General features: G+C 40.6%; 1 protein-coding gene across 2 annotated transcripts; it reads left to right on the top strand.

Annotated features, from left to right (window-relative positions):
- The first annotated feature begins 619 nt into the window (after nt 1-619).
- crtc1a (CREB regulated transcription coactivator 1a) lies at nt 620-22,085 on the top strand. 2 transcript variants are annotated; one of them, XM_080906616.1, is made up of 14 exons: nt 620-764; nt 3,816-3,932; nt 5,398-5,525; nt 7,216-7,275; nt 7,688-7,782; nt 8,629-8,714; nt 8,800-8,840; nt 9,310-9,500; nt 9,646-9,791; nt 9,920-10,012; nt 12,784-12,879; nt 16,954-17,037; nt 17,154-17,331; nt 18,316-22,085. In XM_080906616.1, the coding sequence occupies exons 1-14, from the start codon at nt 639-641 to the stop codon at nt 18,519-18,521; spliced, it is 1,647 nt and encodes a 548-aa protein (XP_080762742.1). In that variant the 5' UTR covers nt 620-638; the 3' UTR covers nt 18,522-22,085. The 2 variants fall into 2 exon arrangements, with proteins under 2 accessions (XP_080762742.1, XP_080762741.1); XM_080906615.1 differs by having other exon boundaries at nt 12,781-12,879.
- Nucleotides 22,086-22,627: the final 542 nt, after the last annotated feature.

Here is a 22,627-nt window from a genome sequence, read left to right as displayed (position 1 = left end):
TCGGTTATCTGCCTGCACGGTTTAACAGATAATGAGATAAAAACACGGTGGCCGGAAGTTGATTTTAGGCTCACATGCCGTCCCTTTCTTGCCTCGGCAGGTTATAACGACGGTTTTAGGGTCTTTGAAGCTTTTAACACTAAAAATGGCTGCATTTGATTTAGGTAGTCCCAGATCCCGGTGCGGACGTCATTCCCCACACACTAACATGTTTAATAAGTGTCAGCAGGATCACGCAGCGCTTTATTAGCACACTGGAGAGGCTTCATGGGATCCTGCACATGTGGCCTTCCTGTAATAAGTCACACACTGGCTCCTGTTGTTTTAGTTAGAGTCAGTCCACAGACTGTTTTAGCTGTAGATTATAGGTATCACCTGTGGTCAGTAAATTCAAATATGTGAAGCCCACTTGGCCTGCACGACACTGTAAAAACCTTTTAAAAAAATAAGTTTAAAGACTTTTCATTCAGGATGAAGGAAAAGCAGGTAAACGTTGCCTTTTTTGGGGGGGGGGGGGGGGGGGGTATTCTGTTTTTACGCTCTGCGTTGTGTCCGCCTCTCTAACCGGAAGCTGTGCGTCCTCCCTCCGTGTTACTTGACGCTGACCATTGAAGGAAAACGGAGCAGAAGAGCGAAACATGGCGACTTCGAACAATCCGCGGAAATTCAGCGAGAAAATCGCTTTACATAACCAGAAGCAGGCGGAGGAGACGGCGGCGTTTGAAGAAGTGATGAAAGACCTGAGCATAACCCGAGCAGCGAGGGTAACGACACCGTTTGCTGCCTTTTCCTTCCCTCCCTCCTGTCTGCGCTCCGTTTGTTTTCAGCGAGCTGTCAAATAGGCATTTGTAGCGCCGCGGCTGCACGCAGAACAGGTAAACAATAACAAACGACGCTTCCTGCCAGCTGTGGCCGATTTTCTCCTGTCGGTGGACGGCCAGCTGAGCCGACACGATGTGTCGGTCCTCAAATGTAGATGCGTACTGCGGGGACCATCTTTCCTAAAAGTTATTGGCTACAATTTTTGTCCCACGCAAGTGTAAAGCAAAGGGGCGTGCATCCGTGTTTGACAGCGCGCGTCCAGCACCGCGATTTTCCCTTCATCTCGTGGGCTTAGATACGAAGCGATTAACCTAAAGCATATGATATGATCCGTGAACGTAGAGATTGACATTTTAAAAAATGAATTAGAAAATCGTGGTGCATATAGGGATATATGTTAAGGTGTGTTTCTGTGCATATAAACCGCGGTGAACTTGTCTGACGGGTCCTCAGGCCTGTGTGCACTGCAACATGAGTGACATTTACGGCAAAGATGAAGGCCAGCAGATTATGTGGAATTTAAGCCACATACAGCACAGGCCTCCAGAATAAATCCTATGGAGGCAGGGCTTCAGTGGAAACCGCTACTGAGTGGAAATATGATGGACTTAACATCATTGCAAGCATCAGCCACTATCCTATCTAAGCTCTGTTTCTCTGAATCTGTGTGTTTGTGTCTGCTCAGAAGACGATAAAGAGCAACTTAAAGGTCTTTCTAGAATCAGAAAAGCAGAAGTATCATGTAACAGTAGATATCGTGGATGCTGGTTCACAGTCTCACGTCAATGGCAGACTGCAGTGCAAAACTTCTAAACGTGCATTGCTTTAAAAAAAAATTATTAGAAATACGCGCTCACCCGACACTTTGTTAGCTACACCTCACTAGTGATGGGTTGGCCCATTAAGAAGTGCCTTAAATCCTCTGTGTGATTTTTTTTTTTTTTTTAACTGCAGTTTCCTGTTCTTAGCTGACAGGACTGGCACCTAGTGTGGTCTTCTGCTGCTGTAGCCTATCTGCTTCAAGATTCAAAGATGTTGTGCATTCAGAGATGCTTCTGCTTCTTCTTCTTCTGCATGCTTTGGTTTTAATGAACTTTTTTTCGGGGATATTGTATCTTCCTATCAGCTAGAACCAGTCGCGCCTTTCTCCACTGACCTTTGACATCAACAAAGCGTTTTCACCCAGAAAACTGCCGCTCACTGGATGTTTTCTCTTTTTCAGACCATTCTCTATGAACCCTAGAGGTGTTTAGAAAATCCCAGTTTCTGAAATACTGAAATACCAGCTCACTTGGTCCTGACAACCATACTACGATCAAAATCTCTTAAATAACCTTTCTTCTCCATTTGGTTTGAACTTAAGCATCTTGACTTGACAGGTCTACATGCATAAATGCACTGAGTTGCTGCATTGTGTCTGGCTGATTAGATATTTGCATAAACAAGCAGTTGAGGAGGTGTATCTTAAAGAAGTGGCCAGTGAGAGCACGCACAAAAATCGCTTGGTATAAACTGAATATATACCAATCAAGTACATTTCATTTGAACAGGTAACTTAAATGTAACATTTTACATTACACTTATGCAACATAGTTACGTGTAACCAAATAACCAAAAATCATCAGTTTGGGAATACATGTTAAGAAAAATGGCCTCCCTATGCTTTACCTTTAAACACGTCCTTATCTGGAAACTAATAGAACAAGTTGCATCAGAGTTATGACTTTATTATTATAGGTCCATATTTGTAGACGATACGTCTCGACAGGTTGGTGGAGGTCTGTGGCCTTATGTTTTTTTTTTTTAATCTAGATTTCATTAAGTATGCAATCAGTCGTTTGTGTGTTTTTGGCTGTCAGTAAAATTATGCAAAAACCTCCAAGCTGACTATAATTAAAACCCAGTGGAGAGGTGGAGTATGAGCAAACCCATTAAACAGAGCGAAGCTGGATCGCTTTCTTCAAAACTGCGAGATGGGGCAGTGAAACTGGTGAAAGGATGCACTTTTCCAGTGATTAATGGAAAGACAAACATTAGGTAGCTCTTGTTTGAGCCAGAGTTAGACATGCTGGAAGGATGCCTCGGGTTTAGAGTTTCACCCTTTCACACTGTTGCCTCCCTTTATGCTCAACTCTCACTCTGATTTTTCTTTTGTGCTTTTCTCCGTACACGGCTTCTTGTGATTAAAGTGACCCAGACTTCATATTCTGTTGTTACAGTATCTAATCCGTTGCATCAGAGACTGCGTTCATGTAGCTAAAGAAGTATACTCTGAGGTTGGAGGCTTATCAAAATACACCACTGATGCAGGCATAGTAATTGTTATTATTAGATTTTCTGCCATGCCAACAGTAAGCAGTGGGCTTGCATGAGACAATTTAATTGACTGGTCATGGGTTCTCTGATTGGACATGGAAAAGGAGGCTGTTTTGAAATAAACACTGGAGTGACAGTTTGGAGGGTTTTCTTCTGAAATGAAGACAGGCACATTCAGTGATACTGAATTATATCTATACTGCTTTGCTTGCACCTTGGCATTCATATAATCTATTCACATTAAATAAAAAAGAAACCGTTAAATTTGACACTAAATTAGCTGTAAACGTTAGAGCTTGCAACAAAATTTGTCACTAAATTAAACAGCTTTTAGTTTCCACCACTTCGATCTTCCTTTCCTTTACTGCTAAAATCCACAAATCTCACTTTTAGCACTTCAAAAAATTTAAGAAAAATCTGCAAACAGTCCTGTAATGTAAATGAAACAATCATGCAACTTAAAAAGAAAATGTTCTAGCAGAACATCATATTCAGCTCTCGTTATTAACAATATCACGGCCTGGTCCTTGGTTTTTAGGCGTGTGGGGTGTTAATAGCTAATTTATTACATCGCTGTAACTGGAGCGTGGACTTAATGCGAGCGAGAAACTCTTTTACTTCTTTTCTAAATTTCCCATAAATGCCTGCTGATTTACCTGATGTTGTTCTTCTTGCAGTTGCAGTTGCAGAAGACCAAATATTTGCAGCTGGGGCAGAACCGTGGGCAGTACTATGGAGGATCCTTGCCAAACGTCAATCAGATTGGAAACAGCACGATCGACGTGCCTTTTCAGGTACAGGATTGCTTATCTTTCCTTTGCCTTTCACATTTACAACTAAAATATACCTGGTGTAGGTCAATTCAATCTGTGGCCTTAACTGCAAAAATATATTGTGTGATATAAATAAATAAATACCCCCATTTTTTCCCAATCTCTATGGGTAAGTAATATCCTGCAGTATTGACTGGTCGCTTTTTTTAGACATCCTGAGGTTCTTTTTCCCTGGACTAAATATTCTTCTACAGGAAGTCACATACTTTGTGTAAGTCACTTATGTAAGCAGTATATGAACAAAAATAATACTTTATTTAGAGGCAGTGTAAGTATCCAAGGCCACAGCCTACATTAGGTTTGTATACGGTTGTAGCATGGCTCGGCGCAGGCTCTGTCCAATAAACACTGTGTACACAGTCCTGCAATAACTTTGAAGTTTATATGTTGCTGCCGCAGTGTAATAAGAACGTTCTTGAAGCCACGTCTGTCACACCAAATTTGAATTGTGTGTTTTATGTGCAGGGAGACAGCTTCATGCTGGGCTTCAGTGCACTCGGCAACAACGTGAACAGAAGCAGAAGTTTTTTTATTGCTTTAAATTGTTTTCAGGAGCAGCTTCAAAGGTGGCAGGAAAGGATTTGCATTAATTGTCGACAGAAACATAAAAGAAATGTCAGTCTTCAGTGAAAGCCTTAAAACTGATATTGCACAATAATGAATGTTAGAAATTGAAGGGAAAAAGGGTCAGGAGGTTGTGTGTAATTTGTTCTGAATAATAGGTTTCATTTTATTTGGGGAAATAAAAAAAGAAAAAATCATTGCGTTCAGTGCTATCTGCAACGCGACTGCTGCGTTGCTTAGTGTGTCAGTCTGTGTATATGAGAAAGAAGAGCTTCTCCATGTTTTATTCTCTCAGCCAGTGCTGGAAACAGTCTCTTGCTTGAAAGGCACTGAAGCTGCACAGCAAGACAGAAAACATCTGTCATGTGGGCTAAAAAGCCCTTGTCCTTGAAATTTCCACGGAATAGCTTCAGACAAATGGAACAAGATACCAACCTTTAAAAAAAAGGAAAATGTAATGCAGTTTCGTAGTTTTAATTTTCTTTGCCAATGAAATGACAACCCTCAAAAAAACAACAAACAAACAAGTTGAAGAACACGCGTAGAACATAATGCACACATTTCAGATTTTCTTTTTCCAGTCTTCCCCCATCCTTTTCACCCCGGACCACTTTACCTTTCATTCCTGTGCTACATGCTCATAGGAAGTGTTTATTCTCTGCTGGCCAAGAGCAGTGTAACTGAGGTAAAGTGCTGACTACCGTGGCTGCCGCAGTGCTTTTTGTAGATTAATGACCTCAAAAACTCTCTTGTTATTGTTACACATTCAGCTCTAATAGTGCAGGCCGGTGAGGAGCTGAAAAGTAATGTTTGCAATTTGCCCAGTTCATTACCCATTTTTTTCCTTGTCTTTATTTGTCAGAATTCAGGGCTCGACATGAACAGGTCGACGCGACACCACGGATTGGTGGAAAGAGTCTACCGCGATCGGAACCGCATCACATCGCCCCACCGGAAACCCCTGTCTGTTGACAAACACGGACGACAGATATCCTTTTATGCTGCCTGTTGGGTGAAGTGTTGTTTAATGTTGGGGCGATCGTGGCTCAAGAGTTGGGAGTTTGCCTTGTAATCGGAAGGTTGCCGGTTTGAGCCCCGGCTTGGACAGTCTCGGTCGTTGTGTCCTTGGGCAAGACACTTCACCCGTTGCCTACTGGTGGTGGTCAGAGGGCCCGGTGGCGCCAGTGTCCGGCAGCCTCACCTCTGTCAGTGCGCCCCAGGGTGGCTGTGGCTACAATGTAGCTTGCCATCACCAGTGTGTGAATGTGTGTGTGAATGGGTGGATGACTGGATATGTAAAGCGCTTTGGGGTCCTTAGGGACTAGTAAAGCGCTATATAAATACAGGCCATTTACCATTACCATTTTTATCTGGTTTCTGAGCTTCAGTTTAAATCAGAGTGCTTGGTCAAAACTTCACTCGGTCAAATTTTTCTTTAGGAGCAGTAGAGTGGCATTTCTGCAGATTATTAGGAATTTACACAGATGTTATCCTACCAATGCATGCCCCATGCTACAGTATTTGTTTTGGCCTGTTCATGCTGTTGGAAGCCTGATATACTTAATCACACTGAGAAAAAACAAACAAACATGTTAATATCCTAAAAATGGGTCAGTTTAACCCATTCCTAGGTGCTTACTAGGCATGAATATTTCAGCTTTTTGTGGATTCAAATGAGAAGTAGCTTTGAAATGAAAAACGATAGGGATGTCTCATAAACTGCTGTAGGTGCATGAAGCCTAAAAACAGGTCATTTTAGCCTGTCGCTAGGTGGTTGCGGGGCAACACGATGCCATCATAATGTGTCATGCATAATTTAGCTTTTGCGAATACAAATTAAATGTTACTGTTGTGAAATACAAACGATACAGTGCTTTTATAAGGTGCATAAGTGCAAAAAAATGGATCGTTTCAAACTGTTGCTGGGTGGTTGCTAGGCAATGCGATGATGCCGCAGTATCTGATATAGATAAGAACCTTCCGGGGCCTAAGATGAACTTGTGTGCACAGGTTTGGTTGCTCATCTTCTAATGCTCTCGGAGGAGTTGGTGGACAAAGAAACCAACGCACAGACAGACAGAGATTTCATGTATTATGATAAATATTCAGTGGGAGGAGTTTGGCTGGGAATAACATGGTGTCAACAGCTGAACATTAGCATCGTGGAGATGTTAATAAACCATAGTCTGCACACACCCACACAGTTCTGAGAACAGGACTAATCACACAGTATAAGTGAAACCACCTGCGGGCTCTCATCATTCTCCAGCAGAAGTCAATGCAAATCTTTAAACTGTATTATTGTTTTTTAAAGCTTAATATATGCATAAAATATACATTTGTGTTTAAATGCTCCTTCGTGGTAGCATTATTGGAAAATACACAGTGCAGAACAAGCAATTATTAACACCTTTTCATTAATAATGCTGTTGTATTCAGCTAGCTTTTGAAACGGAAGTGCTTCTTGATTTCAGATTTTTAGATCTTAATCAAACTCTTTGTGGGCATTTTTGTAAAAGACTTCGGCCTGTAGGTAATGAAAGTGTACCCTGTATTGTAGAAGATCACCAAGCACAGTGCTTTTTTTATTTATTTATTTTTTGAATTCACAGAAGAGAGTACACTGATTCTGCCAAGGCTTTATTCTCCAGCTGTTATTTCTTAACCTGCGATGTCACATTGACAGCTGTCCATATGGCTCAGTATATCTCTCGCCGCCACCTGATACTAGTTGGAGGAGGTAAGACGGTCTCTGATAATGACACAATGTCTCGGCATGGCCTTCTTGCAACTAAATGCATTTTTTTTTCACCTGTCATGAAGAAACGTGTTCAGATAATAACGCAAGACACATTCAGAGTGGAAAGACCCAAGAGGCTAACACTCTGACTGTGAAATCCTTCTGCATTGTCACATATTTAATGACTTTCACAGTTTCTGCCATTGAGAAAAATTATTGAAATGTTTATATTTACACTTAAAACTATTCCAGTGTCCTTATTCTAGTGTTAAACATTTAAAAATAACTGACTGCTGCATGTGATGTTGTTGTCGCGCAGTGCTGTAGTTGCCCACTATGTACTTTTTTGTGCTATTCGGGTAGATTTTGTCTATAGATCGCCTTATGTGAGTTTAAAATTCTTGTGCTGCAGGACAAACTCTGACTCAGCACTGCATCAGAGCACACTAATTCCTGCCCAGCAGGCCTCCTTCACTGGAGGATCACAGGAGCTGCAGCCAAAACGAGGTACACAAGATTTCGAAGATGTTCTCGTCATGTAGTGTAAGAGACATGTTCATTAGTGTGGTGTGTGTCAGCTCACTTCATACAGACACCCTGCATGAAATGAGCTTTTAACTCTGCCTTGAATTAGTCTATATGTGCTTTTTAAATTAGTGTTTTTTTGCATTATCTGCAGAATTCAGTGTTATTTGTTTTTTTGTTTTTTTTTGTGATCCTGTTTAGTTTTTGTGGTATTTTGTTGCTTTCTCCTGACGACTCAGTGGAAGCGCCCTCCAGTGTATGATGAAAGGGTTTGAATGCGGCTTTGAAGGCAAGAGGAGGAAAATTGATTGCTGTGCAGATGGTGCGCATTCAAGTACCATGTGAATGTCGCTCCTAATGGCCATGTGAGGGGAATTATGTCAATTTTAGAAGCACTTTGGTTGAATTTGTATGTATCATCTTGGAGAAGTGCTTGTGCTTTTACCCATTATTTGCATTCAGAATTCTTTTTTCTTTTACTAATGTCACACTTCTTGTCTACTTTCTTTTTTTGTTTTTGTTTTTCCTCTTTTTAAAGGAACCTTTTCTTCCCACTGTCATCAAGTGCTTACTCAAAGGGAATTGCTGGGTACCTTGTCATCATTTTGTACCTTACAATGCAATAGTGCTTGGATATATATAAATTCATGTATATATATGTTGTAACTTGACGCTACATACATTAACGACTGCACTTACTCACTTGATCTGATTAAATGAAGGCAGTTATTATGAGCTTCAACAGGCAGGACATCTGTAGATCCAAGAGATTGAGGAGATTTATTTTTTAATTTCTCCATCTCTCGCTCTCGCTCTTGATCTCCCCAGTCCTCCTACTCACTGTACCGGGGTCTGAAGCAATTAAACAAGAGGTGGATGAAGATGGACAGAAACATAACTGGGACAGCAAAAAAGTAAATCTTCACACAAAATGTTTTTCACTTGAGTATCTCACTGGTCTTCCTGATACACTAGTTGTCTTTTTTTCTCCCACTTTAGAACATTTCAAGATCCAAGCCCTGCAAAGTTCCTGGAATCCAGTGAGTTTTAATGTCTTAGGTTGTCTAAGGATACCTTCCTCTATAGTCTGAGTAACACAATGAAATTATGTTTCAGTGTAAATATTTTTGGGGGGCACGTTGGTCTCACTGTTACGATATAGTGTTTAAATCCAGAAAGGAAGCTTCGGCTAGGTACGTGTGTACACAAATCTGATGAATGGGTGTGAATAAAGCGTAGTTTTGAACTGAAAGCATCTGACTGTAGTTCAACATTTTCATTTTGACTCGCTCAACTGCCAAAGGAATGAGAGTGTGGAGCCAAAAGATTTGCAAAAATACCCTGGGCCAAATGCATGAAGTCCAAATATCTCTGGACTTGTTTGCCTCGGGAGACATTTCCAAGTAATCTGAATAAGCTACTGGTGTTGGCGGTTCTGCTATTTCATCACCGAGTATATCGAGCATGTCATCGCTGGAGAGTTTACGGCACCCATCTGTTTTTCTGCAGCATTTTCCCGTCTCCAGAACAGCAGCTGACCGCTTCGATGAAACCAGCAGCCCACAACACTGGCGGCTCTCTTCCCGATCTGACCAACATCCAGTTCCCTCCTCCGCTGCCCACCCCGCTCGACCACGACGACCCAGCTGCCGCCTCGTTCGGCTCCCAGAGCAGCACGCAGGCTCTGGGTAACACACAAGGTGGTAATAAGCACTCTCTCCTCTGTTCTCTCTGGACATATCTTAAAGTTATGTGCAGGATATGAAGGATCTTGGATTTCAGCATTTGCCACTTGTTTGGTGCCAAGTTGGGTCTTTAAGGAAACTGTTTTCTTGTGCTGGGTAGGAGTGAACACGTCTCAACCCACAGTAGCCATGGAAATCCAGGCCGGGCAGGATAGTGTGATTCCTCTCATCCTGAACGCGGGAGACTCCCACCAGCACCAGAACCTGCAGCTCTCCCCAACAACTCCACCTCTCACTCTCTCCCAGGTACTCAAGAGGAAAGCGTTGTACATTAATAGACATAGAAACAGTGTCATGATTTGTAGGCAGGCTACAAATACTGAAATGAATGCTTTTTGAGGTTTCTGTCATATAAAGTGCCGTGCTCCCAACAGGCAGCCATTAATGCCATGAACCTGGAGCAGCAGCTGTCCCAGTACGCCTTCTTCAGCCAGCAGCCGTCGTCCCAGACACACCCAAACCAGCAAGTGAGTTTCTATCCAAAGCCACAGCTCAAAACATAATAAACTTCATCTCATTCATATGTACGAACATCCAGTTTTATATAGTATTATGACCACTTGCCAAAAAAAATCAATGAATGAGTCAACAGCAGTTGTTTAACTCGGACGTGTGGCTCGTTTTGTTTTCATTTACCCGTTTTAAACATCCAGAGGATCGCTGAGCGTTAGTCCATCTGCATATGAAGCAATTCGCTCACTGTCTGCCGCTTTACAGCTGACAGTTGGTCGCCCTGCCCTGTTGTTAGTTACTTCAAACAATCACCTCAGAGTTGAGAGTAGTTTAACTTGCTTTCTGCCCACCGCTAAAGCCAAATCACTGCTAGTCACTTCCTCTTAGAATGTCTATCACCTTAGGTCAGAGTTATTTGAAGCCGAAAAGATAATGGGAAACTTTCAGCAACGTGCTCTCCTACACAACATGCTGCCAGTGCAGATGTTGCATATCGCTGCCCCCTCCCCCTGGCACTGACTCACTTTCTCTCTCACTCCCTCGCTTTTACCCGTGGTTTGTGGACATCTTTTCATTTTCTCCGCAGTTTTGGTTGCATTTCCTCTCCGGTTTTCTCTTTTCTGCCGCAGCCGTTCCTTAAACTCTTCCTTATAAGGAATTATATTTCTTGGGTCCGCTATAGTAGCTGCAGTGGATTCACACTCGAATCGCACTCTCGAACTTGTCATGTCATGTACAACATACAGAGAAGCGTCTGATCATGTTTGTTATTGGTAGTAGTAGAGAATGAGTCATTATCATCTGAAGTTAAGTCTAAATTTTGGAATTGATGAAATAATTTACTTAGTAAAAGTTATTCTGGGTCTTCCAGCCAATCAGAGTCCTGAATTTTCAGTGGCTGTGGTATAGACCTCAGGAAGTTTCACTGGAAATTAGGATCGAGTCCATTCCTTTACAAACCTGTTGCTGTGTTTCAGTTTGTGACGCTGGCGTTGTGGTCTGCTTTCCATTTCATCAGTCTGTCAGCTCCCTAAGCCTCCAATCTCGGGATTATGTTTATTAATGCAAGTACAGCTAATCCCAATCTCCAAGTCTTTCCAACTTCTTCCAATATTTTTGGATTTATGAATGTTTTCATTCTTTTCATTCTAAGAATGTTCATACATTTTATCTCTGTTTATCACATGAACGCTAAATCATTTGAAACTATAGCTTTATGTTAAATGTTACTGAACATGTGTCCTAACAAACTGTAATCATGAAGCCGTTCATGTTTAACTGAAATGAAAATGCATTTTTGTGTTCCACAGCCCATTAAAAAAAAAAAAAGAATATTACAAAACTTTGATGTTAGCCAGACTTTAAGATCTCAGACTTAATGTTTATCTGCAGCTGCTGCTGCTTTTTAATTAGATTGATAGCATCCAGATTGTGAATGAGTGAGTAAGATGAAAAATGAGGGGAAAAATAGATAAACTGCATTTAATGACGATGATGCGTTTTGGCTCTCATGGGAACATTCGACTTACTTTGACTTACTTACGTTTACTCGTCTGTGATTCAGTCACCTCTCTATTGTTGAGATGTTTAATGAGATGGAATTAGAGAATAACCACACCAGAGTTATAGGAGCAGCAGTTCATAAATGAATTATTATAACTATATTTTTTAATAAGGTTCCAAATAAATAATAAAACCTATGATGATTTCAGTTACCAGTTAGTTGGAAGAAAACTTCGCAAACTCTTTGATATTCCTGTCACGTCTGCTTTTATTTCATTTACTTTGATTACTTTTTGAGCAGATCTTCATTTTTGCCACAGTTGACTAAAAATAAAAACGCACCAACAACTGTGCTTTCCATGTCTTTATTCAACATACTGAGTTATTATCAGAGAGGCTGTAAAAAAAAAAAAAGTGAATCCCTGCTAATTGCTTCTCCAAAAGCTGTTTGGATTCAGGTGTTCCAATTATGAAGATGAGACTAGAAGTGTGGGTTGTAGAGGTTGTTCTCAGTAAGAAAGCCATAGAGAGTTTTCTCTTGTGATAACTATGACTCAGTCACAAAAGCTTTCTCGCTGGGTTTTTGCACAAACCTCTTAAAAGCTACAGACACATTTCCAAGAATCTAGGCGTTCATCGGTCCACAATGAAATAAACAGAGGAGATAATGACGTGGGGCTATTGGGATCACAGCAAGTGCGAATACACGCGGTCCTGAAGAAGGTACAAAGAACCCAAGGCCAACTGCAAAACACCTGCGGAGATCTCGCTAACTTGCTAAAATCTTTGTTCGTGTGTCTCAACTCCCAGAACAACAGATGAGACGCAAGTATAACATTTTGACAAAAAATACACAATGATTTACTTAGAGGGGTAAAAGTAAAACCATATCCCTGCTGCCTCGGGGTCTGGGAAAAAAGACATTTCACAGGAGATTGTCAGTGCAGCAGTCCTTGTGCATAGTCAGGTCAGACTCTTCAGCTTTAACTAGAAAGTTTATGTGTGTGTTTTTTTTACATTTTGGCATGATCTTTGACAATAAAATTCAACAAAAACATATAAAACTCTAAAATCTAAACTCCTAAAAATGTCACATAAAAGGCAACTTGTAGCCTTTTATGTGATTTTTTTTTTTCTTCTTTTGATGTGTTTTCATATCTGCCAAGATGTAATAAAATAAGATATGAATATAATGCGTGTGTGATAAGCAAGCATTAAAATTATACAGTGGTGCTTAAAGATTAGTTATCTATTTATGAGTCCACTGCTTATTTTCCAGCAGGCGGGTCTGGTCCAGCTGCCGTCCTCGGTGAACTCCTGCTCCCCGTCAGACAACCAGGCGTCCTCGCAAACCAACATGACCATCGACATGAACGCGGTGAGCAGTCTGTGTCTCGCTGATTTGTTGCAACAACAACCCAGTGATGACTGGTTCTCCTTGGCTGGTTCCCAGTTTTCCCAAAGAACTGTTTTCAGATGGTGTTAACGTGTTGGGCTCGGGGTTTCGCGAACACACTGCCACGTCGAAGTAATCAGAACTGATCTCGTAGACGTTCAGCTGTGACGTGAAGTTGTCCAAGAGTGTGTTTTGTAACAGACGTTTTGCTTGGGGGGGGGGGGGAAAAACGACGTGAAAATAGGACTGTGTGTGACAGTGCAATTGTTCTTTCTTTGTTATTTTAACTATGATACAAAACCATAATTTTGCAGTCCCAGAATTTCTTTGTTTCTCTGCAGAGTTCAAGTCCCCCCCAAAAACCACTAAAGCAGAATGTAAAAAAATGCACAAAGAGATTCGCAAAACATCCGTGAATCTGAAAGCTTCTGTAAGGCGCTGTTTCTCCTTCAGATCTAGGCTCTCGCTGCTTCGCTCTACTGTTGCGATGGGAATGTGTTTGGATTACTGCAGAAATGAAGTGGCCTACATTCTCTTCATCTCCGTAAAAGACTGTGCGGCGTGAGGTCACGGAAAACGCAGAGGAAGCTCGCTGGGATCTGGATCTTAGACTTGTATTCTTGTTATTAAACCGTTAATAAGGAAATGTTTTTATCATTTTACAGTCAAAGTAATGTCAAGGAAAACATGACCTTCTTTCATTTTCAGGCGAGTTCAAACAGGTTTACTCGACGCCACTGACCAGGTCACCGGTTTATAGCTCTATCCACAGACCTTGAACTCCTTTTTATCGCTCTCATCTCATGCTACCATTATTTTGGTAACTTATCTTTTAATAGTTTAGGAGTTTAAAGGTTTGAATGCCTCGTTGACTTGATTAAACATTATCTCAATTACTTGATGGCGTATCTGTTGCTTACTTGGAAGGTTTTATAGTACTTTTTTTTTATTTTGTTAGACAGTATAAAAAACATCTGATGATAGGACAGAACAAGAGATAGCAGAGTGGGTTTTCCCTGGTCACTATTTTTAAAATATTCACTTGCTCAGGTTTAATTTCCAGCGATATTCTTACTAATTAATCCCCTGTAGTACTCAGTCTTTCACTTTTCTTTTTTTTTTCTACTACTCCACTGACGTGAGATCTACACATCACTCGTCACATATTGTGATCATACTAATTACATTTCAGCATTAGCTACAAGTATGCACAGGTTCAATATTCCTCTGATCGCCAGTCTCCTGCAAGAAAAACACCACAGACATGGTTAACCAAAGCTCCTTGTTCAATAGGAGAAGAGTTACACACAACGAACGAGGGGGGGAAACAAAACGACGGCCTCCAGTGTGAATAACTCAAATGTATCCTCTTGTATCAGGCCTCGTCCCTTCAACAGTACCGCAGTAGGGTTGGATCCTCTGCCAATCAATCTCCAACCTCTCCCGTCTCCAATCAAGGCTTCTCACCCGGAGGCTCGCCTCAAGTAAGGGCGTATGGACTGAACGAGCTGCTGGCTCGCTTTGTATAAACATCACCGTCCCTTGCATCGTAGTGCTGTGGTTATCTCTGCTGAGTAGGACTCCGTGCAGCTTTTTCTTGTTGATACAGATCTGGGCAAAAAAAAATAAAATAAAAAGCGAGCCCTTCAGCAAGACCCATAACATCAAAACAAGCATTTCCCCCCCTTAAGTTAATTGTATTGTCATTATTTATGCATTTACATATGATTACTTTCTGTGTTTTATAAGCCAAAAAAGAATAATATCTATTAGTATCTCATAAGTAGATAAAACACAGTGCAGCCTCTATTAGTTGACATTTTAACGAGCAATAGCAGGAAATCCTGGGGTTTCTTTGAGTCTGAGTCTACCGACATGCACAGCGGCATCATTAACCTTATAAATCACTGATGTGTTTTCCATGCTTGACATAAGAGGAAGTGAAACCGCGCAGTGAAGGAAATACTCTGGGAGAAAGCTGTCTGTGTGTACTTAAAGTTAATAATATATACATAGAAAATGTGCATTAAAAAGTTCTATTCCTGATCTGAATGATCACATTAAGCATTGACAAACTGTGAACCCTGAGCAGCTCTTGTTTTGCCCAGATCTGACCACCAGTCTCTTTAAGCAGTCTCTTAGTGTCATTGATGTGTTTTGTGATGTAGCCGTGTCCCTGACCTTCCTCCTCCTCTGCTGCTTTTTGTGGTATTTGCATCGCAACTCCACCGTTTCCCTCCCAGTCTTGCTTATTAGACTGTGAAGTGGAGTTTGTTTTGTTCTTTCCCATGTTTGTCAGATCTCTGTGTTTATTGTGGGTTTGCACCAGCATGGGGGGGAATGGGTGAGCATCAAGGGAGGTATTAATCCCCTTCGAAGGATTTTTCAGGAAAAGCTGTGCAAACTGAACCTTGCTTGCAATGTAGTGCATTAAGATAAACTGAACACACCCAAGGTAAACATGGATTAGGGCTGTCAGTGATGTGCGTGAGACTTAGTAAAAGCATGTAAGATTTGCAAAAGGTAGTGCTGATAATCTTTTAATCGCTTATTGCTAAGTGTTCTTTCTTAAATACTGTCTTGAATTACACCTTTAAAAGTGCCATCTAGTAAGCCTTTACTGGTCCAAAGATTGAAGTTATAGTTTCTGACTTTTAAACATGCCCTTGTGTGTTTGAGATGTGGAGAGAGAGAGGAACGTGGCGAGTGACAGAGTTGATTCATGCTGTGTGTGCATTTCTATATGTTTGCTTTCCCAACTCGGGCCTTTCCAGAGCTGAAGTGGCTCACTCGTAGTCCCGAGGTTATCCACGGGCCAAACCACAACCAACAGTCTGTGTTCTCTTGTTAACCTGCTCTGCCCCGTGGGGAGTTGTGCAGCGCACACAGATAATGTGGTTTAGAACTAGGTGGAGCACAGACTGAGAATATGATCCAATTACTTATACATTAAGGGGCCACAATGAAACGGGAGAATTCCTGCTGCTGATTCGATGAGGACATTCAAATGAGGAATTTCAAGAGAATTAGCTTGCGCTGGATGAGTCGGTGGAGGGGAGAATAAAGCCACAGAGGGGATTACATTTTCAGTGATTCCCTTAATTTTAACGCACATTACATCCTGTTTGGTTTGTCTTAATTAAAACGTGGAAGCCAGAAGGCAGGAGAGGAAGCTCCTTTTTCATGTAAGGCTTTCCTTTTGTTGTCCTTACGTAGACGATTTGGGGCGTTTGGCCGGTTTGCATTTCAGTGTATTATGTATACAGAGAGCTGTAAGATATCGGCAGCTGATATTGAAAGATTTTGCCTCGTGTGATTAATTAAGCCATTTATTTATTTATTTTATCATATAATACATTTATTTACATATCTGCAGATTACTACAACTGTTTTTTTCTTTTATTTTTTGCAGGTTTTAAATCGTTTTTGTGCAATTAAAATGAAAAGGTTTGTGCTGCAGTAATGTCACACAAATGTGCAAAACGTTATGGCAGATGCTCAAAGACTTGTGAAGGCCTCCTCATGAAAGAAAATCGGCTATAAGCATTTTATAGAGGCATATAAAAAAATCCTAATTATTCTAAGCCTTTGTATCTGGTTGTCTAGACCCGAGGTGTCAAACATGCAGCCCACTTTGATCGTTAGTGGGTCAGACCAGTGAAACTACATGATAAATGTGTAAAATTCCAGTAAAACATCTGGTAGTTTATTGCCTAGACGGTGCTGTAATTCCGAGATTTTTTTCTTTTTAAAACACAAAAGATAAAATAAATACGCTGATGGTGCATCATTCACATAAAAACACTTAATGTGTTGGCATATGCAAACTGGGTGGGCATTTGTACATTAAAAACCTCACACATTTCCAGACGTTGTGACATGTTGCAGTGTTCTAGCTGCTTTGACTGTCTCGTTTTGTATATCCCGTGTTTTTTGTTTAATGTATTATGTCTGAAGCCTTGATGCAATACATATATATGCTCATATTGATGGTGCGCACTTGTAATTTTGACCTACATCTATAATAAACCGATCACTGCTTGTTTGTTGTTGCAGCACAACTCCATACTGGGCAGCGTGTTTGCAGACTTCTACGACCAGCAGCTGCCTTCCATTCAAGCCAGTGCGCTCTCACAGCAGGTACAGGCTCTGTCCGTGTCAGATAGAAACCAATCATCTTCGCATGTTTTTCCTGCATTTAGCTTTCTCCTACTTCAGGGACTTGTTGCATTATTTCTTTCTTTTGGGATTGCCAGTTGGAGCAGTTCAACATGATGGAGACCCCCATCAGCTCTGACAGCCTGTACAACCAGAACTCCACCCTCAATTACTCCCAGGCTCTTATGATGGGTTTGACTGGCCACTGCAACCCTCAGGACTCGCAGCAGCTTGGATACAGTAGCCATGGCAACATCCCCAACATCATTCTCACAGGTGCTTCACACGGCTTCTCAAGACATGCAGCGAGTGGCCTGTTAAGGCAGAGACCCAGACTTTAAAGTGTAGAACTGGTAGATCCAAGTGTGGAGGAACGCTTGTGATTCACATTTTCTTGTGGGTCTTGTGACAGTAACTGAACAGAAGAAGCTTCACAATGATTTGGTTGATTACTGGATTTGTATAATGGATGGAAGCAACAGCACTTTGTCATTCAGTCGTTGCATGCTGCCGCAACCCGACGTGTTGTTACATTTCTCACGAGTTGCACATCAAGGATAAAAAAGGTGGTTGCAGTTATGACGGAAGTTACGACGTAGATTTCCCACAGAATCAGAATCAGAATCAGAATACTTTATTGATCCCTGGGGGAAATTATTTTTTGTTACAGTGCTCCATTTTAAACCAACATTAAGACAAGACAGACAATACGCTAACTAAGAATAGTACAATATATACATATACATACATACATACATACATACATAAGTCACTTATAAATAAATATTTGGAAAAGAAACATGTGTAGCTGTAGCAGCAAACAGTGTGTTAAGTCAGAAGTCTAAATCGGGCATAAATCACAGGATAAAAAAAATGAAAGTCCAACTTGATTATTTATGGTCTGAGCAGTATGAAAGTAGCGGGTTACCTGTCATTCAATCACTAGAATGTTAGCTCTGACATTGTTAAATGCTGCAGAGACGTATAACACTTATCTGCATGTAGATTCAAAGATAACCATCCTCTTAAGGTTTGCCTTTATTAGTTTTTAAAAAATTAGCCCTCCTAATAATCAGCTTCACTTAGATATGTAATTATGATGCCAAGCTGTCCCCTTAAGTTGTTATCAAATCATAACCCACACTCCTCTGCATTCTTTTGTTTTCATTGAAGTTGTCTCTAATTTTAGCCTTCCTTCTCTTCCTTAGAAACCTCAGTGAGATGAATAGTATTTTTTTTTTTCTTGTTGTCTTTCCACAGTGAGTGGAGAGTCTCCACCCAGCCTGCCCAAGGACCTGTCTGGCTCCCTGCCCACAGATGTCAGCTTTGATGTGGACTCTCAGTTCCCGCTGGACGATCTGAAAATCGACCCGCTGACGTTGGATGGCCTGCACATGCTCAATGACCCGGACATGGTCCTCACCGATCCCGCCACCGAGGATGCATTTCGCCTTGACAGGCTGTAACAAAAGTAGCGGGTGTAACAGGTGTGTGAACTCTGCTACCTAAAGCCGAGGGTCTCTGAGGAGAAGGTATCTAGAATCAGGCTGATCAAAGGCCTCATCTGGGCTGAGCATCAATTCCACACGACCCAACACAATCGACTCCCACAAATGAGCTCTTAAAATGTTTCTAAAGACTGCTGCTAGCTTCCCTTTAATGGTTCTCTCACTACCTTTTGTGATGGATCCTGTTGCGATTTAGATGATATACCCGTTTTTTATTCGAGGAAGCTTAATGAAAATTTGGGGGCATAAACAGCCCGGTCTCTAATTCTCCATCAATGACTGACTAAACTATGTCTGTAGAGCAAACCCGTAATAAATCACACTATAGCGATCGCACGGCTGTTAACATAGAGTAGCTTGATGACTCAGAGGAAACACCTGTTGAGCTTAACCTCCCTCTGTCCCAAGCTGTAATGGAAGCCCCGGTGAGGCGATGAGTCACCCTTTTGCAAGCTCATTTATTTTTAGGGAATGGTGAATTTTGATTTTTATCATAGTCAGTGGCGGTCATCAGTTTATGCATGAAATCACAAATCACTGTGCATACTTGTTTTGCCTTAATAGCGTCTACATTTTGGTTTTCATGCAAAGATGACTCTTATGTAGATGAGGAAGAAAGAGGGGAAAAAAACAAAGAAGCATTTTAGGGATGGAGTAATTTTTTACAGGTGGTTTGGCCTACGTAATCCGCCGTTGTGTCGTCACTACCATATCATTTTTCAACTTCATTTATCGCACCTAAACGGATAAATGAGGAATACGAGCTAGATGTTTACAGGCTTTGTTTTATATTTTACATGTACAGAATGTGATTAGAGTTTGCGTAACGGTATCTATGCAAAACTACAGCGATCGATTTGGGACTGTAAAATGAAACACACACATCGAACCCTTATACGCAGGAAGGCAGCGTGCAGGATTCTTAGAGGACGCACGGCGACCGTGCCATGTTACTTTTGAAACTGTTTCCGTTCTTTCAGACTAGTGAGGTGTAGAGATGGTGGGGGGAAAAGGCACACTGAGCGTGGCACACAGGATTACTCCCAAAGATGTGACCTCAGCGTAGTTGAAATATCTATATATATATATGTATATTTTTCCAGACAATTGAACTGCCTCTATAATAGAACAGAATTGTTGATACAAAGAGAATGTATTTAGGTCACATCTGTACAACCATGTTGTTGCCATCCTGTCATCCTCATTGCCTCTCATAACTAGCCTTTATGTCCTTAAGGACACATATTGTTTCCCCAAAGCGGATATGACATCCTGCTTTAAGTTTTATGTGTTGCTTTGCTCGTTTCCCTGGCACTACAGCGACTCTATGTATCCGTTTTCTCGTAGCGCTCGTGTTGTCCGTGCCCTTTATCAGTTCGTTCCGTATCGCTCTGGTCGCTCTCGTAGTCGTATGCTTTCGTGCTTTAAAAATCCTCTGTGAAATCAGTGCGTGTTTCAGTAGATGGGTCCTTTGAGTTCATTCAGAAACGTGTCTCATTATTGCACTTTATGCATTTATTTAAAACACTGATTTCTCAGAGTGTATATACCAAACCCCCCGTCCCCACCTACCCTCGTGACTGTTATGTGCACTGGACTTGTCTGTCCTGTCTTTGATAAAACTTGCCTTCTTGTAAAAAAAAAAAAAAAAAAGAAGATGAAGAAAAAAGAAAAGACAAATGAAAAAAGCAAATTGAATTATAGTTATTTTTGAAAACTTCTATAAAAAAATCTATTGAAGAGAGCTGAGTTGTTACTCAGTCGGTGAGTATTTTGTTACACTGTTACACATTTTTCTTTCCTACATTTTTTGCACGCAGGTGTGTCTGTCGTGTCTCTGCAGCTCTGACTGCATCATGTCGGAATAAAGAAAACGAAACAATGCTCGAAGACGTTTGTAATAAATTATTAATTAGCAAAAAAAAAAAGAAAAAAAGAAAAACAAACCACGGTTCAAGTTACAAAAATAGTGCATTGGACATTTGCAGTAAGTGTTATTGTAATACTGTGCCAGATGGGATGAGTCAGTCCCTGAAAAGTATTTTGCAGAATTAATATTGCAGTTCAGTGCAGGTAGAATAAAATGTAAAATAGATATAGATTCATTCCCAGGACACTATTCGGCTGTTATGTTCCTGAAACATCGCGTCTGTCGATGTGCGTCGAGGAACCCTGTGCCAGCATATTTATTTTCATGCAACACAAAACTATGATTGAATCTTAAAATTAGATTTTTAAGCTTTTTCCTTTAAAAAACAACAACAAAACTCTAATATTTCAGATGCATCATGTTGGTCAGTGATCCTGCGTTCTAGTTATCACTGTGGGAAAGTGGGGTGGTTGTTTTTCTATTTTAATAATTTTGTGACTGCACGAATCTCCTTAAGTGTTTTCTCTTTATGGCTTGTTTTTTAACAATTTATTTTATTTTATTTTTAAGGGTTAGGTCGGTTTTGTTTGTCTAAGCAAGCGTTTTTTTTTTCCCCCCTTGTTCGCTAAACTCGTCTTTTGTCTCTCTTTGATTCTGCATCGTGTATAGGCTACGTGACTGCTAAGTGAAGCCTAAAAGCATCAGATATGTGGTAATCAGCCTTTCATGCACATGTAGAAGCCGTTGTTTGATACTGTGTTTTATACCGCAATATCCAGTATGCGCTTTTTTTCCCGTGGAACACCCACACAGTTTTGATTATGTCATTGTAAATCTATAGACTAGCTTTGTATATTTCTGTATGGTAGGAACAATGTTTTTCGTGCTTTATGTGATATGATGTCAAAGTAAGAAAATGCACTGAGAAATACTGTGCTGCAATATGTCATTGTGGCTCTATATTCTCTGCTGGACCTCCAGACTTTATAGTGAGCCTGACATCTTTTGTGGGTTCTTTATTTCCGTTTGTTTTTTGTTTTGTGTTTTTTTTTAAACACTTTTTGTGCTCATGTAGATAAGCGCTGACTGATGCGTCGCCTGTTACTGCCACCTTTTTAAGCAGTAACGTTCAGGTATCGCACCAGTGTTTACAGAGACAAGAGTTTACAGCAGAGCAACGTTTGTTTTCCTCTACCTTAAAATGTTTCAGCTGAGTTAAATACTGTATCTGGAAAAACAGACTACATGCATGTAGAACCACTTGCAGTGTAGATTAGCTAAACAATTTTGTGGTTTAAACAGTGAATCAGTAAGGTTGAACAGTTATTTCAATATTATTATTTATTAATTCAGAGTTATCTGATATTTCGTTTGGACCTCGTCCATATGCATTTCAAGGCCCTTGAAGCACTTTTCATTTACTTGAAAAACTTTTATTCTGCAGGAATTCCACTTCCTGTTACATATTAGACTATTTAGATTCTTTTGGTCTTTACTTCAGAGCAGATTTGTCTACAGCACTGTATCTTTTTTCTCCTTCTTTTTAAAGTAAAATCAACAGTTGAACCAAAGGTAAAAAAAAAAAAAAAAAAAAGATAGCCATAAGTAAGAGAAAAAATTTAAAACTTTTATAAAACATCCTCTTTTTTTCCTCAAATTTCCATAATTCCCATTATGGTTCAAATTATTTCATATTTACCTACAAAGTCATTGTTTAGGTTGGACACAATTACTGATTTCTACAACATGAATTAAAGGGGCACCTGTTATGCATCTCCTTCCAGTTATATTTGCTCTTAGAATGGGAGACACTAATAATAAACAAGACCACAGTAATTACTTTATCCAAAGCCTGTCCTAAATGCTTAGTTTTTTTCTGCTCTTGGCTCTGTATGATGTCACTGAGAGTGGATAGTCTTAGTATGCTCATCAAAGGCCCCAGTGGGATACGCCTAGAGATTGTTTGGCAATTAAGTCACTATGAAATTGATTTCTAAAACGTGTCTGTGGGTCTTATACTTTATGTCACTCGGGCCACTTGGGTCCCAGTGGCGCTACTTTCGTGAAGGCCCTTGCAGACGCCTGCATGCCTGCTTGTTTTTTTTTGTGACTTGTCCAAAGTGAATTTACAATACAATGCACCAACTACTAGGCCTGAACTCCACCCACCTTTCGTTCAAACCTTCTGTATGTT

Source organism: Rhamphochromis sp. 'chilingali' (genome assembly GCF_963969265.1).
Source record: "Rhamphochromis sp. 'chilingali' genome assembly, chromosome: 16".
Taxonomy (NCBI): Eukaryota; Metazoa; Chordata; class Actinopteri; order Cichliformes; family Cichlidae; genus Rhamphochromis; species Rhamphochromis sp. 'chilingali'.
Note: the sequence above shows the minus strand (reverse complement) of the source record. Positions and strands in the feature narration are given on the sequence as shown.

Excerpts from the sequence above, each read along its gene's own strand:
- crtc1a (XM_080906615.1), top strand. The coding sequence starts at position 639 with ATGGCGACTTCGAACAATCCGCGGAAATTCAGCGAGAAAATCGCTTTA. Across the intron at positions 765-3,815 it reads GCATAACCCGAGCAGCGAGG|TTGCAGTTGCAGAAGACCAA; the intron begins GTAACGACACCG and ends TTCTTCTTGCAG. Across the intron at positions 12,880-16,953 it reads TGACCATCGACATGAACGCG|CACAACTCCATACTGGGCAG; the intron begins GTGAGCAGTCTG and ends TTGTTGTTGCAG.